This window comes from Protomyctophum bolini (assembly GCF_963924005.1).
Source record: "Protomyctophum bolini genome assembly, chromosome: 8".
NCBI lineage: Eukaryota > Metazoa > Chordata > Actinopteri > Myctophiformes > Myctophidae > Protomyctophum > Protomyctophum bolini.
This window is the reverse complement of record NC_137869.1, coordinates 49,574,925-49,591,059: the sequence shown is the minus strand read 5'-3', so window position 1 is coordinate 49,591,059 and position 16,135 is coordinate 49,574,925. Positions and strand designations below refer to the sequence as shown.

Sequence of the window (16,135 nt, the reverse complement as noted above, 5' to 3'; positions counted from 1 at the left end):
TAGCATTGCGCTGGCGACTTGGCAAGTCCAATGCACAGAAATGAATAGCATAATCAGACCTATAGAAGTGTCCACAACCAGTTGTGAGCTTGTAGAGTGGCTATATTTTCGAGCTGTATAATAAATGTCATGTTATAATGTAGGCTAATACAAGTTCACGTGCGCACATTGTCAGCATGTAGGCACAGTGACATGCAGTCACTTACCTAAACATGAGAGAGATGTGCCATATATGCGCACGCACGATGCGATTCCATTCACACCTCTCTCTCTCTCTCTCTGCCCCCTGACATCATCGTTTCTCAAAAGCTCCGTTTTGCATGACTACACAGCCCCACTGATCCGGATATTTTCGAAAATCTTCACTTATTTATCCGTTTCCAAAAACCTCCGCTTGAGTGGCCGAAAACGCCGATTGTGTGTGGCTGAAAGGCCCAAACGCACAAAACGCACAGTGCGTTTTGCAAAAGATCCAGATACGTGTAGCCTGGGCCTTAATGAACAGCTGTTCAATTACTCTCTCCTCGTTATCAGCTGTGTTTAATTACTCTCCTCGTTAACAGCTGGCTGAGCGGCGTCACCCACGTCTGGAGTCCTCGGGTGTGGCTCTTCTGCCTCAGGTTTCTGTTCAGTGCCGCCCTGCAGGACAGGTGAGTTCACTGCGCCTACCTGACCACAGTGCCTCTAAGTCTGGTTCCTCATGTCGTACACTCGCTCGGGGCGTTTCGAGAATATTTAACCCATTCTGACCTGAGATCAGATTCTAAAAATGTCTATTACATCCTGACAGTTTCATTATTAACCCATTCTGACCTGAGATCAGATTCTAAAAATGTCTTCGATTTTTCAAAAATAGCAGACCTACAAGCTCGTAGCGCGCCACTCGGTGGCGCTATGAGCTTGTAGATCTGCTATTTTTAAATAGCTAAAGCATAACGTAATGCTAACACCAAAAGGGGTTCCCGCCCAAAATGGGTTAAGGGCGTGCTATTTAAATGGCGGTCGGTTTCAGTGGTGAGATTTATCAAACCTCGGAGCATTTGTACGGTTGGATTGGCTGTTGCTTGATTTTCCATTGATACATGTATACTAAAGCTAATGTATGTTCTATTGATAATGCAATGAAGCTGATTTATGTTCTATTGATGAATGAATTGAAGCTGATTTCTGTTCTATTGATAAATTAATTGAAGCTGATTTGTTTTATTGATAAATTAATTGAAGCTGATTTCTGTTCTATTGATAATTGAATTGAAGCTGATTTCTATGTTCTATTGATACATTAATTGAAGCTGATTTCTATGTTCTATTGATAAATGAATTGAAGCTGATTTCTGTTCTATTGATAAATGAATTGAAGCTGATTGCTGTTCTATTGATAAATGAATTGAAGCTGATTGCTGTTCTATTGATAAATGAATTGAAGCTGATTTCTATGTTCTATTGATAAATGAATTGAAGCTGATTGCTGTTCTATTGATAAATTAATTGAAGCTGATTTCTATGTTCTATTGATAAATGAATTGAAGCTGATTTCTGTTCTATTGATAAATGAATTGAAGCTGATTTATGTTCTATTGATAAATTAATTGAAGCTGGTTTCTGTTCTATTGATAAAGGAATTGAAGCTTATTTTTATGTTCTATTGACGTGCATGTGCATGTGTGTGTGCGCGTGCGCATGTTTCAGGGTGCTGTCACAGGACGGGTGTTTCCTAGTGGTTCTGTTCTCTCAGCTCCAGAGACGGGCTCAGTTCTACCAGTGTCAGCCATCCTCCTCCTCTGCATCCACTGGAACTCAGCAGAAGATGGAGTACCAGCTTCTGAGCAGCACACACACATTCTCACTGTTCCAGGTACGCACACGCGCACAGACATTTAACACTGTTACTGAACAAACACTCAAAGCGGAATCAAAGAATATCACTAATGGCCGAGCTCCACCGAGCGTGTGTGCGTGTGACGTATGAGCAGTCCGAAAATAATGCGAGTGAACACTCCTGTGGGCGTACAAAAGGAAACCCCTGAATGTTCAAAGTAGTTAATGTAAAACTAATTGCTGACCACGGCAGCAGTGTGTTAATAATGAATGTATTTAACGTCATTATTTGTAATTAATGTAACTAATTGATGTAATTACTGTCCAGCATGTGGAGGTGTCCGACGGCAGCAGTGTGCAGTGTGAGTTGACCTCTGACCTTCACAACCAGCAAACTGCACTGTTTGAACACACAGTGACCAGGTACACACACACACACACACACACACAGTTGTTTTTAGGATTGATTGTAAGTCCATTACGCCTCGTGACATCACACCTCGTGACATGTCACACCACCATATATGGCCATTAGTCCATCACACCTCATGACACGCTCCATATATGGCCGTCTCCATATATTAAGATCACGACACTGACCTCATCAAACCCTGGATACATGGAGAAGACCATCACCTAGATCTGCATATATGGAGCTGACAAGACATTCCATATGTATGTTGTATGTTGATCTGACCTCATCAAACCCTATAAACGTATTGACAATGAAGGGAAAACTTACGTCATAATGTGTCATTTACGTCAAATTGTCTCTTTATTTATTTTTCTCGTTTAATGTTTGTGTTGGCACCATTTGTTAATATATTAGCTCCCCTCACTTCACACGTGTGTGATTTTTATTATTATAAAGAGCGTCTGATTTCATTATAAATTGTCCTTCATGATCGATGCTGTGATTGGTTGACAGCTTGTGTCTTTGTGTTCCTCAGTGCCCCGTCCCCAGGCCTGCCAATAAGCAATGTCCCGCCTCCAGGCCTGTCAATCAGCGACCAGGACTCGGGAGTGGAGGACGGAGACCTGTCGCCTCGCCCCTCTCCTAAACCACACCCCTCCACGCAGCAGGTACCTCCCACTGCACCACACCTTATTTCCATTGTGGTCTCTTTTGCTCTGAGACGAAGAGCGTTGCAACAAAATATATACAGGCAACCAGTACAGCAATAAATAAAACAATCGAGATCTACACCGCGGGGCGGCTGTGGCTCAGGACGTAGAGCAATTCTGTCTACATGTCAAAGTGTCCTTGGGCAAGACACTGAACCCCACGTTGCCTCCACTGGTCACCGCCGTTGGTGTGTGAATGTGGGAAGTGAGGCGTTGACTGTTTGCCGCTTTGAATTGACCATTGTAAAGCGCTTTGAAAAGCGATATAAAAATGCCATTCATTATTATTAAATGCCATTCATTGCCTACAGCATAAATACAGGCAAACGGTACGATCGATAAACAAAATAATTGTGTTCTTTGTGTCTCTCAGACTCCAAGAGTCCAACCTTTGGTTCCAGAACTCTCTCTGCTTTTGGACGGCAGCTTCGTCGGCCCCTCCCACACACCCGCGGAGTGCCGGGAGGCCACGCCCCCCACCCTCAGGAAGTCGCCAACGCCTGCGTTTGGACAGACGACGACGGCCGCCAAATATGGGCCTCCTTCTGCTAGCTCCTCCCCCGGCAGTCGGCTCCTCCCCAAACAGCCCACCCTGACCAATCCGCTCCCTAGCAGCGCCCTCCACCTCAAACAAAGACCTTCTCTGCACCCACACCCTACCCAGACACCCACCCATCACCCCCACCTTACCCAAGCACCCACCTATCGCCCACAAGCGGCCCAGACACCCACCCATCACACCCAGACACCCACCTATCAACCACAAGCGGCCCAGACACCCACCCATCACATCCACCCTACCCAGACACCCACCTATCACCCACAAGTGGCCCAGACACCCACCCATCACACCCACCCTACCCAAGCACCCACCTATCACCCACAAGCGGCCCAGATGCCCACCCATCACACCCACCCTACCCAGACACCCACCTATCACCCACAAGCGGCCCAGACGCACACCCATCACACCCACCCTACCCAGACACCCACCTATCACCCACACCCTACCCAGACACCCACCCATCACCCCCACCTTACCCAAGCACCCACCCATCACCCCAACCCGGCCCAGACGCCCGCACAGCTCTCTCCGCCCTGCCCAGACTGTAGGAGTCTGGGCAGAGCGGCCACGCCTTGCAGAAGCAACCTCACCCAAACCAAACACCTCCAAAGCAGCAGCACTCCGGCCTCCACCCTAGCCCAGCCCAAACACCTCCACAGGTACTTAACGTGTAATTATGTTGTTTTTTTACCTTGTAAAAAAAAGTTGTACAGTCTTGTAGCAAAGAAAGGCTAATATCTGATGTGAGAAAACACACGACGACTCATACAGGGGAGAAAATAAAAAACTCCACCAAAGGGTCGGGACGGTTTTTAAGGTCAACCAGGTCAATCAGTGTGGTTGACCTTAACCCATTCAGAACGGGAATTATTTTTGGTGTTTTAAGCATTATGTTATATTTTAACTATTGAAAAATAGCAGATCTACAAGCTCATAGCACGGCACTGAGTGCTGCGCTACGAGCTAGCTATTTTTGAACATTCTTTCTTTATTTTTCTTGAAAAAAAATGACTTCAAAATGATTTCACCTGTCAAAACTGTGACGTGACAATAAATGTGATTGTGATGATCCCACAGCACCCCGGCCTTCTCCAATCAGATCCACAGCACCCCGGCCTTCTCCTCCAATCAGAAGCTGTCCTGTGAGTGTTGCGCCGCCCAGATCGGCTGTGACTTCACTCCCATCGTGCACCACTGCAGTTCTCCTCCTCCTGTTCTGCTCCACCCACCTCCTCCTGGCCACACCCACCACTCATCAGGAGACGCCCACCTGACCCCTGACCCCTATCGCCTCCTAGTGGAGCAGGACAGACAGCTGAAGATACTGCAGGCTCAGGTATGACCATGAATTAATTTGACATTACATACATTACATTACTAGGATAATATATTACTATTAAAGGACCACTTCACCACTTTTCAACCTATCTTCATATCATCGGTCCTCACTAATAATCATGCTAAAATGGTATTAAAAAAAATCCTACTCCGTCTGTGTCTCATAGGAGGGCTGTGGGCAGTTCAGAAACCCGTCCACCAGTGACATCATCGATAGGGAATTCAAGCTAATGGAATCTGCAGGCTTTCTAGTCCTGAAATGTTGCAATGTGAAAATGGAAGCCATCGTTCTCACGATAATACACGGAAGTTATGTATATAACTAAGGTTCTATGAATACCGGATGACCGTCACCCCTGTGACGAATGTTACGAGGCTTATTAGGCATGGGTGGCGGCGAGAGCCCCCCCCCATACAGCCTCGAAGGGCTAGGCAGGAGCTCAATAAAATAAATCGACCTGCACTCAAGGGCGAAAAATTAGAAGAGGATGATCCCTGTGAACTGGGCACCTATATCGGTGGGTCACGCCCACAGGGGGGTCACGAGTGATTAATATTCGACCTCTGCACGTGCGCGCGATGTATATCCAGGTGTTGAAAACGCCGCCCTCTGGCGGTCAGTAGGTATGAAATAGAACTAAACATTTTTGTAAATAAAATCGGCCTAACGATGATGTTACTGGTGGACGGGTTTCTGAACTACCCACAGCCCTCCTAGGTTCCTAGTTGGCTTATGATTCTTGATGACTATTCACTTACCCTACCTTTGAAACTAGTATGTTTTGTGTATGTAGATCCAGATGCTGCTTGAAGCACAGAGCAAACCCACCAATCACATGTCTAGCAGCGCTCAGCAGACAGCCAATGAAAACAGTCAACCATCAGACCAGCCAATCAGAAGCACTGTCAGCGTTGCCGTGGGAACGGGTATGTGTGGTTAAAGTTAGAAGTGTTAATGATGTGTCCTTAAAGGTAGAGTAAGTGATTTCACTTAATTCAAATATCACTTATTTTTTTGTTTTGTTGTGATAATCCTCTCTACTATAGAGTGTGCTGACCATATAAGGAGTTCCTCCCTGTCCCCAGTTAACCCCTGGGGTCAAAAACCTTAGGTTTTGTTTTTGACTCTATCCTGATTGGACGAAGGCTTAGGTCCCACAGCCAAAAACAAAACCTAAGGTTTTTTGAGTGAAATCACTTACTCTACCTTTAATAGTTATCATAATTTGTAATTCAGTTAGTTTTAATTAGTTACCTACTTTATTAGTTTTAGTTTAGTTTTTATTAGTTTAAAAGGCCTATTGTTTAATAAAAACTCAACAAAATATACCATTTTAACATATATTACTCGTTACTTACTGTAACGAGAAAAACTAAAACTAGGTGATTTAGTCTACTTTCAGTTTGTTTTAGCTATTTTTGTAACAACAATACAGTTTCCGTTATCGTATATATATATTTTTTTTATTGTAGTTTTTATTTAGGACACTGTATTTATTTTAGTTGTCGTTATATTTATAATAACCTTGGTGACCTTTGGCCTTATGACCTCTGCTGCGTTCAGGAGCCAGTCTGTTCTGGGGAGATCCTGTCCACGCTCCCTCGGCCAATGAGCAGAGGGGGGAGGCGGGTCCTAGCGGCGGCTCCTCCTCCATTGGCAGCAAGGCCTCGTCATCTAGCCCCGCCTGCTCTAACAACTCACACCCCGTCTCCTCCAATGGGTGGTCGGGGGGCGGAGCCGAGGAGAGTGACAGCCGAGCAAACCAACCAGGCTTCTGTTCCCCCTCCCCCCATCCGAGGTAAGCGCTGTGCTTTGTCTGTCTCTAGAACATATAGATGGAATAATTAATAAACTGATTTATCTCATGAAGTCCAGGATTATTGCCTGCCAAAGACTTATATTAATGCATGGCTTTAAGTTCTCAGTCGTCATTTTTCTATGGAAGCATGTTGGCCAGCGAAAGTAGCCGATCTACAAGCTCTCAATGCATCCCGCAGACGCATTGCGAGCTTTCAGCTCCTCCTGCTCGCGTTGTTCCTCACGATGGGAAGAACGTGGGCGCTGTCTAGCAGCACGGAAGGTTAGTGTTGAGCTTCGGCTGCATGGTACTAATATAGCCCTTACTACACGCCATCTGACGGGTTTGGCGACCTCCGGGGATTTGGACGATTTCAAGAAATCGTTTTTCCCTTTAACTAGGGCATTTACGGTAAATCTCTCGGGAACTGCCCATAGATCCGGAGTCCCGTTAGTCCGAACATGCACTGCTCCCGTGCTTGCGGTTAGGTTTAGGTTAGGGTTAGAGATGGGGATAGTAATTTCGGAACAATGAACCTTCTGACTAATGACATGTTACCAAATCTCTCTCACACTCGCCTGCAGGCTGCCGGGCTGCCGTAGTTACCTCCTCCTCCCACTGCCGCGCAGAGAGAGAACCTGAAAGCAGCGTTAGCATGTCTGCCAGGGGAGCGATGATTTAGTTGGTAAAATAGGCTAGACAATGTCTGTCATCTTGAAATGGTTCGGCTTCTCCGTTTCAGATGTGGAGCAAACTACTCAGCGTTGTAAAAGTTGTGGATGCACACACGCTTTGCACACGCCGCTGTGCTTGTGTTTGTTTTCCGGGTGCTGGAGCAGGTTGGGACGCTCATGTTGCCTTCTCTCACAGGCACAGACTTTTTACGGGGACAGGTTTTAGTTCCGACATAGTGGAGGGTCGTTCCCTGTGGGAGAGTGGGAGACGGCAGCACGCCTGGAGAATGGACAGGCATAGTGGCGAGAGTAGCTCTGGTCCATAGCCCTGAAGCTAATTCTACCCTAGCATTAGGGCTATGAACCAGAGCTAATCGGCGAGTGGGTCTGCTGCTGCAGTCTGCAGAACATGAAGCTTAATATCAATACCGTGTCCCGACCTACTGTCCATTATTATCATAAAGTTGGGTAGTGTACACTGTTTATTTTGCATCGAGGAGCCAATAGCCATGTGTGTCTGACTCTGTGTTGACTGTGTACGTCGTCTCGGCTAAAAACAAAGGGGAAGCCTGTCTTATGTCTCCGCAACACGCTGTGAGCTAGTAGATCGGCTATTTTCAGCACGCGTAAAAATGGAGGATGAGACGTTCACAAGTTGAAAAGAGATGTGGCATCATTATTTTTCACATGGCCCATATGACGAGACAGAATCAAAATGAAAAAGGATTAGGCCTACAGATTCAGTGGCATTTCACATTAAACATTTTCACTTGTTTAATCCCAAAGGGGATTTAGCTTTATTTGTTTAAAAGGATCCCTGGCCAGACAAATATGCCTTAAAACATTATACTTGCCCTCTATAACTAAAAATAAAAACACCTTAAATATTTGTTTACTTTCATAAAATAAAGTTGGGTAGTGTACACTGTTTATCTTTCACTCAATAGGAACTGCTCCTGTCGCAAGTTGAGGATGTCATATGACATATGTCCAGTCCATGTGTGGTCCAGCCCCAGGGAATGCATGGCATGCATATGCTAATAAAAAGTATTTAAATATTGCTTGTTTTTATTAGCATATGCATTCCATAGGGCTGGACCACACATGGATATATCAACCTGTGATGGGAGCAGTCCCTATTAATTGAAAGATTCTCTATTTATGAAAAATAAAATATTGATGTTTTTATTTAATTTTATTCATAGAGGGCAAGTGTAATGTTTTAAGGCATATTTGTCTTATAGCCAGGGATCCTTTTAAGGTTTGGACTTTATTCCAATAGGAAAATTCACATTTTGTTTGCATAAAAAAAAAAAAAATCAAAATCGTGCAGCCCTAATTACCGTAAAACATAATTCTACATATTGGGTTAATTGTTTATGAAACCGTGCTAGTATGGGTATGGGTAGGGCTCATTTCACAAATCACATAATAGGACTTGGCCATACACATTTGTTTTATTTATGACCGATATCCGATCTCTGATTATTTGTATGGTCATATCTGCCAATACCGATTCCGATATTATATGGATTATCCTGCCTTCAAACATTAGTAATACACAAAACCAAAGCGACAGAGACATTGACGGTCACATGTTTATTGCGTCATCAATTTCTGTGAAAATAATCTGGATTATTTTGAGACCGATCAGATACCGATATGGCATGTTTATGGCCGATTTCGATATGCTACGGATTATATCGTGCATCACTATTTAACTTAATTAATTCATTATAGTGGTTTATGTTAGGCCCCGGGTCGTGTGCCTCGATTCATTGATTTTTTTTTAATTTCACAGTATGCAGAATGGGTACATTTCAAAACGAAAGTCGATACAGAAACCATCATCGTGTGTGTGTGTGTGTGTGTGTGTGTGTGTGTGTGTGTGTGTGTGTGTGTGTGTGTGTGTGTGTGTGTGTGTGCGCGTGCGCATACAGGTGTGAGTCACCAGTATTAGGAGAGAGCGCCAGTATGTACCAGCGCCCCTCCCCCCCTCCACCAGACTCCACCCAGCAGTTCTACCATCACCTACTGGTAGGCACACACACACACACGCACGCGCTGCACACACAGTTGCACAAAGTATCTATACTGTATGTGCATACTCAAAGCGCTTTATTCATTCATTCACACATTGGGAGGGGAAGTGGCGAACAGTCGACGCCTAGTGTCCTCACTTCCCACATTCACACACCCAACGGTGGCGAGCTAGCATGCGAGTCACCGACCCACTCATTGGAGGCAGTGTTTTAGTCAGCAAATTTACATTTGAGTTTTAGTCATTAGTCTCTTGAACAGTTTTCATTTAGTTTTAGTCACTTTTTAGCCACCTGGAATGTATCAGTGTTAGTCTAGTTTTAGTCGACTAAATAATCATACGATTTTAGTCAACTAAATCTACAGTTGATTTAGTCGACTAAAATGAATTTTGGCGGGCCTTGATGCGGTCGTAATGGCTGATTTTACACTTAAAAATAGCAGATCTACAAGCTTGTAGATCTGCTATTTTCAGCATGCAACCAAGTGTAAAATGACTTACAGTATACTGGATCTCTTGTCCACTAGTCCCTTCCTAACATTTTAGTCTAGTTTTTATATGTTGACAAAATTGTCAGTATATTTAGTCTTACTTTTAGTCATTGTAGCTTAGTTTTCATTTAGTTTCATCGTAGTGTAGTTTTCCTCAGTGAAAAAAGGTAATCGACGATTTAGTCTCAGTTTTATTTGACAAAAACAACACTGATTGGTGGTAATGTAGACATGTAGACAGGAGGAGGAGCCTGGATTCGACCCCCACGGATCATTGGACGACCATTCTCTACCGCCTCAGCCACACAGTGTGCTCTTCTCAATTGTAATAATAGAGCTACCTTTTTATTTATTTGCTTTTGAATGCTCGAATGTTTGTACGTAGAACCAGGTGAACAGCCTGCTGCACTGCTCAGAGAGACAGGAGGATGATGAGGAGGAGGAGGATGAAGAGGAGGAGTCTATCAAGAGGAGGCGGAGCCGGGAGGAGGAGGAGCTTCATGGAGGAGGAGGAGACATGGCGGGGGGAATCAACAGCGCCACCCTCAGGCAGCTAGAGCAGCTGGGAGTCCCACCTGAGCTGATCACCCAGGACACTTCCAGGTACACACACACACTCACTCATACTAGGCCTGTTGGTCACGTACAGCAGTGGTTCCCAAAGTGGTCCCAGGGGTCCTTGAGGGAGTTCCAGGGGGACCCTAGCTATATTATAATTAGAAACCATATGGACCCTTATGGGACTGTAACTCGGTGTACAAATGGAACCGTTCCATTAGGCCAATCTTGAATCGTGCAAAAATAAAAGACTAAAAGGACTACAAAGTGATTGGTCTTGAAGTTACTAATGTTGCTCTGGAGAGGGAAGTCTGGAGCTCTCTGGTGGAGCTGTTGCCCCCGCGACCCGATTACGGATAAGCGGTTGAAGATGGATGGATGGATGAGATTGATTGGTAGTTGACTAGGTCAAGGTCAGGCCTAGTTGGGATCCTTTAGGATGTTATCGATTTAATTTAACCATGTCCTATAGTATAGGGGTTCCAAATGGACCCACGCAGGTCTGTAACTCACAGTGTTAACCCACTTTTGGTGTAGGCCTGACCTAGAAATTAAAAAAATATTCTAAATCCTCCAGTTTTCTGAAATAAATATTTTCTGGATTTTATCAAAATAGCTCAAAGGGGTTCCCGCCCCCAAAATGGGTTAAGCATTATGTTATGAGCTATGAGCTTGTAGGTCTCAGTCTGCTATTTCTTTTTTAAATCGTGAAAAGAAAATGTGTTGCAAATCTTTGAATATATAAAGTATTCTTTCAGGGCGAACATTTTTAACTCAAATCTTTGCTTCCGGGGGGGTCCCTGGAACAACATATTTTCAGATGGGGGTCGGCGGCCAATTATATATATTTTGGGAGGTCCTTGAACGTGAACATGTTTTGAGACTGACTGACATAGAAACATAAAAAAGGATTTAGAAGGCATTTGTAGAATCGTCCTCAGGTCTAAATGGGTTAACAAACCAGATGTTTCGACTCGTGTCTAACGCCAACCCGCCTGTGTCACTGTGCGTTTTGAGTGAGACACACACACACACACACACACACACACACACACACCCAGCGTACATTTTGAACGAAGACACACAGCCATGTGTCTTTGGCCACTTCAGATTCTCCGATAATCGGCCACCGATCGGTGATCGACAACTTAAGGCCTATTCATAGTCTGGATTTTCGGTGGTGAGGTGTGACCACCGCTCCGGTGGTGAGCTGACCACCGGAGCTGAAATAACGTTGAGCGGTGGTGAGTAAAAACAGAGAGAAGGGCTGGAGCGGTGGCGGTGGTTTGCTCTTCACCAGCGGCTCAGTGACGTCATGTTGTAGTTCGGTGGTCACCCCACCACCGTAAATCCAGACTATGTATGAGCCTTTACCCTATCTGGAGAAACCGATCTTTTACACCATTTAAGTGGTATAAATGTATAGTACAATATCATTTCATTCATCTTTGTGACAGGCCTCTCACCCTTCCTCCCCACACACCAGTTTTGACGTAGGTTTTGACATAATCATTTTGGAAACATTCAAATTTGCCTCCTGAGATCGGTGTCGGCCGATCATGGGAGAAAAACTATCGGTGATCGGGATCGGTCCCAAAAAAACCCTGATCGGAGCGTCCCTATTGGCCACTGACTGACCGCGTTGTCCGTGCTGGACAGGTTGAGTGGTCGCTCTGTAGTCGAGCAGAGAGGGAGAGAGAGAGAGAGAGGTAGGTAAACTATACAGGGAGAGAGCGACAGAGAGGTAAACTACAGGGAGAGCGAGCGTTTCCATGCTCACCGCAGTTCTAGGAAAGCCCCGCGATTGTGATTGGCCAGTATTAGTCGAACAGCCACACGGCTGGGGTTGATTTAAAAAAATATATATATATATATATATATATATATATATATATATACACACACACACATACATATACACATCACAGTCTATGGCTTGGCCACCTGAACAGCGCACAAAGCTGCTATCAAATTTGCATTGTGCTTATTTACTGTGTGCGTGCACGTGCGCGCCCCCCAGCATCCCTCTGGCGTCCATCAGTCCACTAGCGCTCTCATCCAGACTCAGTCCAGACTCAAATTTGGTTGGTGTGTGTGTGTGTGTGTGCGTGCGTGTGCGTGCGCCCCCCCAGCATCCCTCTGGCGTCCATCAGTCCACTAGCTCTCTCATCCAGACTCAGTCCTCCCGTCTCTCCTCTGGGTGGCAACGTGGAGCCCGGCGGCGGCAGTTGGTTTGCCTCCTCGCCACTGCGGGGCGCCAGCGTGGACATGACTCTGGAGTGGAACGCCATCGCGCTGCGACGCATCCCCGACGCGCAGCTCAACAGGCTCCTCCCATCACCGAGGGGGCGGAGTCACTCCTTGCCCGGGCCCGCCCTACTCTCCACCCCCTCCTCCTCGACGCGAGGTAAGCACCGCTTTTATGTTGTTTAAATTTTAACCCATTCAGGACGGGATTTTGTGGTGTTTTTACCATGATGTTATACTTTAGCTTTTGAAAAAGAGCAGATCTGCTATTTTTGAAAAATCGTGAAAATGTGGGCGCAAATCTTTGAATATATATTCTTTCAGGACGTTTTTAGCTCAAATATCTGCTTCTGGGGGGTCCCTGGATGAACATAATTCAGATGGGGGTCTGCGGCCAATTACAGATAATTCTGGGACTCCTTGACATGAAAAAAGGTTGTGCACCACTGACATTAGAAACAGGTTTTTCAGAAAGATTTTAGGATTTAGAAGACATTTTTTTCTAAAAAGTCTAAATAGGTTAATACGAGGTAATCACAGTTTTTATGTTATTTCAGGCCTATCAAATTAAACCATAGAAGGCACAGTTTTTATGTTACTTAATTTTTAGTTTTTTAGTTTTTAGTTTTTTTAAGGTTGCCCTCTAGACCTGATGTCTTCCAGTATAAAACTATAAAGTGATATTAAATATTACATAGCCATGGTGTCTCCCTGTATAGAACTATGATGTTATTAAATGTTTTTTTTAATTTTTTATCAGTCTTCAGTATAAAATTATAAAACTATATTGATTATTTTTCTGCAGAAAATGCTCTGGCATACTGGCACAGTACCTTCTGTTGCCACTAGGTGGCAGACAAAGAGTTTAATGTTTTCATTTTGGTATTTCATTTTAGACGTGCTGTCATCATCCAGTGGCATGTCAAAGTTTTTTGCTATTTATTAATGTTTACATTTTTTGTGGACGTGATCTCATCATCCAGCTACATGTGCGTATAAAGTTATTTAATATTTTTTTATTTTTTTTCCCAGACGTGATGATGTCGTCATCCAGCGACATGTCCCTGGCGACCAGGAAGTACATGAGGAGGTACGGAGTCCTGGAGGAGGCGGAAGGGGAGGAGCTACGGCAGGAAGAAGTACCTGTCAAAAGGTCAGAGCGGCCCCCCCGGCGGCCAATCAGAGATGAGACGCCGAAGCGTCAGTTCCTGCCGGCAGACACTAGGGGGCGTCGGTCTCCCCACGCGGACGGATCCATGGGGAACTTCCTGGACATTAGCAGACTCAGGCAGCTGCCCAAATTATTCTAGATCTACAAACCCTATAACTCTGAATCTGCAAGCTCTTCTGATCCACGCGTATATGTGATCTACAACAGTGGTTCCCAAAGTGGGGTCCGGGGACCCCCAAGGGTCCTTGAGGGAGTTCCAGGGGGTCCCCAGCTAAATCATAGTTTGGAACCAAATGGGACCCTTATGGGTCTGTAACTCTGAGAGTGTACAAATGGAACCAAATGGACCCACAATGATTTGACTAAATATGAATTGGGGGTCCCAGAGATAAAAATGCCATTAAATGGAGGGTCCGTAGACTAATGTATGTCAAACTGGGGGTCCTTGAAATTAAACGGGTTGAGAATCACTGCTAGAGCCGTAAAGATCTTCTCTTATGGGGGTCCCTGGCATGTATTTTCAAATGGGGGTCCGCGGACTAATGAGTGTCAATTTGGGGGTCCTTGACATGAAAACGTTTGGGAACCAGTGTTGTAGATCAGTGGTTCCCAAACAGTGGGCCGGGACCCCAGGTTTTGGGACGCCGCCCCAGGTTTTGTTTTACTAGTTCACAAGGCTTTGGGCAGGGACAAATTGGCTATTTTTGGGGGGGGGGGGGGTTTCATCCCATGACATTGTAATGTGAAGTATTATTATTTAATGTGAATTACTGACTGTTCGGGAAAGTTATTTTATCCTTTAGCTGTTGAACATTAGCAGATCTACAAGCTCATAGCATGGGCTAAGAGCTTGGTGATTTTTGAAAAACCGTGAAAGTGTGTAGCAAATATTTGAATATACAATTCACAGGGAAACATTTTAACAAAAATCTTTGCTTCCGGGCGTGGGGGTCGGTGGCCAAATACCATTCTGGGAGTCATTGACATAAAAAGGTGTGAGAACCACTGACATAGAAACTTCCGTTCTTTAGAAGTGTGTCAGGATTTCGAAGACAGTTTGTAGAATCAGGTCTTAATCGGGTTCATTAATTTAGGTCTCGGCTGAGAAAGGTTTTTGAACCTGGGTCTGGTTCAAAAACCAGAGGTTCTCAAACACGTCTGTAAATTATTATTTTTTTCATCCACGACACGTCCTCTATTACATTCACTTTATAGAACCTTTTTCTCATATCAACGCTATGTTAATATGTACAGTAACCCCCCCCCTTCTTTCCATTTTTGGACAGACTGAAAATAACTTTTATACTTGAACCTCAGCATTCCTATGGGGGGGGGGGGGGGGGATTCACCAAAAATAGCAGATCTACAAGATAAAATTACAGGATATACGAGTCACGTTGTGAGCTTGTAGATCTGCTATTTTAGGCTAGGCTACAATTTAACTCGGGTTTGTTTTGCTAACTATAGAGGGTCTAAGTTAAATTATTGTTAAACATCTGCATTATTATAATGTACAAGAAGAAGAAGTCTGCACAAAATATAGAATGTAGAATAATTGTTATTTTGATCGTTTGCCTGGAATCTCTCCTATGACTTATCAATACAGAATGGAATTGTGGACAAAATCTTATCAAACGACAACAAAAACATTCTTTTGTTTGGGGTCTGAGAGGCTAAATGTCATCAAATGGTGGTCCGTGGCTCAAATGCCCAATACAATAAATAACGGGCATTTATAGAAAAGGGTTTGAAAAACTACTGCCCTAGACTCATTTAGCTTAGTTGACTTCATGTATGGTTTGTAGATCTTCTATTTTCTGGCACTCTGTGGAGCATAACAAGGATTTAACCAGCTGTCCTGGGTTCGAAACTGTTGTCATGTGAATTATGACATTATTGTTATTAATCTGATGTGAATTAGACGTAACTTGAGACATCTTTTGTGTGTCTCACCTCCTGGTTCATAAACCCTGTTTGAGTTGGCCCACACGCACATTCTGCTTGTCAATCATACGTAACATTTTAACCAGTTCTGTTTCATATTCCATGTTTTGTGTAAAGTGATTCTTGCAGTTTATTTATTAGATCATTATCACACAGTTATTGACATACTTTGTCATTTACCAAGCAGCTGAATACAGAAGAAGATACTCTACAGTCTGTCAGACACTTTTTAGAATTAAACTATTTGTTTTAATGTTCCAAGTCCATGTTTATGTGACGTGATTGTTTTGCACAGTTTATTTATGATTTTTTCAAATAAATACAAATATTCATAATGTGTTTATATTTGTCTTGTCTGCTAGAA

At 44.2% G+C, this 16,135-nt stretch overlaps 1 protein-coding gene across 1 annotated transcript in view; it reads left to right on the top strand.

Moving 5' to 3' along the window:
* Positions 1-14,219, top strand: part of stil (STIL centriolar assembly protein) — a 29,177-nt gene extending 14,958 nt beyond the window's left edge. Inside the window, exons 8-19 of the mRNA XM_080770639.1 lie at positions 564-650; positions 1,690-1,855; positions 2,147-2,241; positions 2,769-2,901; positions 3,317-4,167; positions 4,586-4,844; positions 5,641-5,773; positions 6,411-6,645; positions 9,260-9,356; positions 10,237-10,454; positions 12,542-12,816; positions 13,689-14,219. Of these exons, the coding sequence (XP_080626765.1) occupies positions 564-650; positions 1,690-1,855; positions 2,147-2,241; positions 2,769-2,901; positions 3,317-4,167; positions 4,586-4,844; positions 5,641-5,773; positions 6,411-6,645; positions 9,260-9,356; positions 10,237-10,454; positions 12,542-12,816; positions 13,689-13,966 (2,827 nt within the window). The 3' untranslated portion in view covers positions 13,967-14,219. The remainder of the gene's footprint in view (positions 1-563; positions 651-1,689; positions 1,856-2,146; positions 2,242-2,768; positions 2,902-3,316; positions 4,168-4,585; positions 4,845-5,640; positions 5,774-6,410; positions 6,646-9,259; positions 9,357-10,236; positions 10,455-12,541; positions 12,817-13,688) is intronic.
* Positions 14,220-16,135: the final 1,916 nt, after the last annotated feature.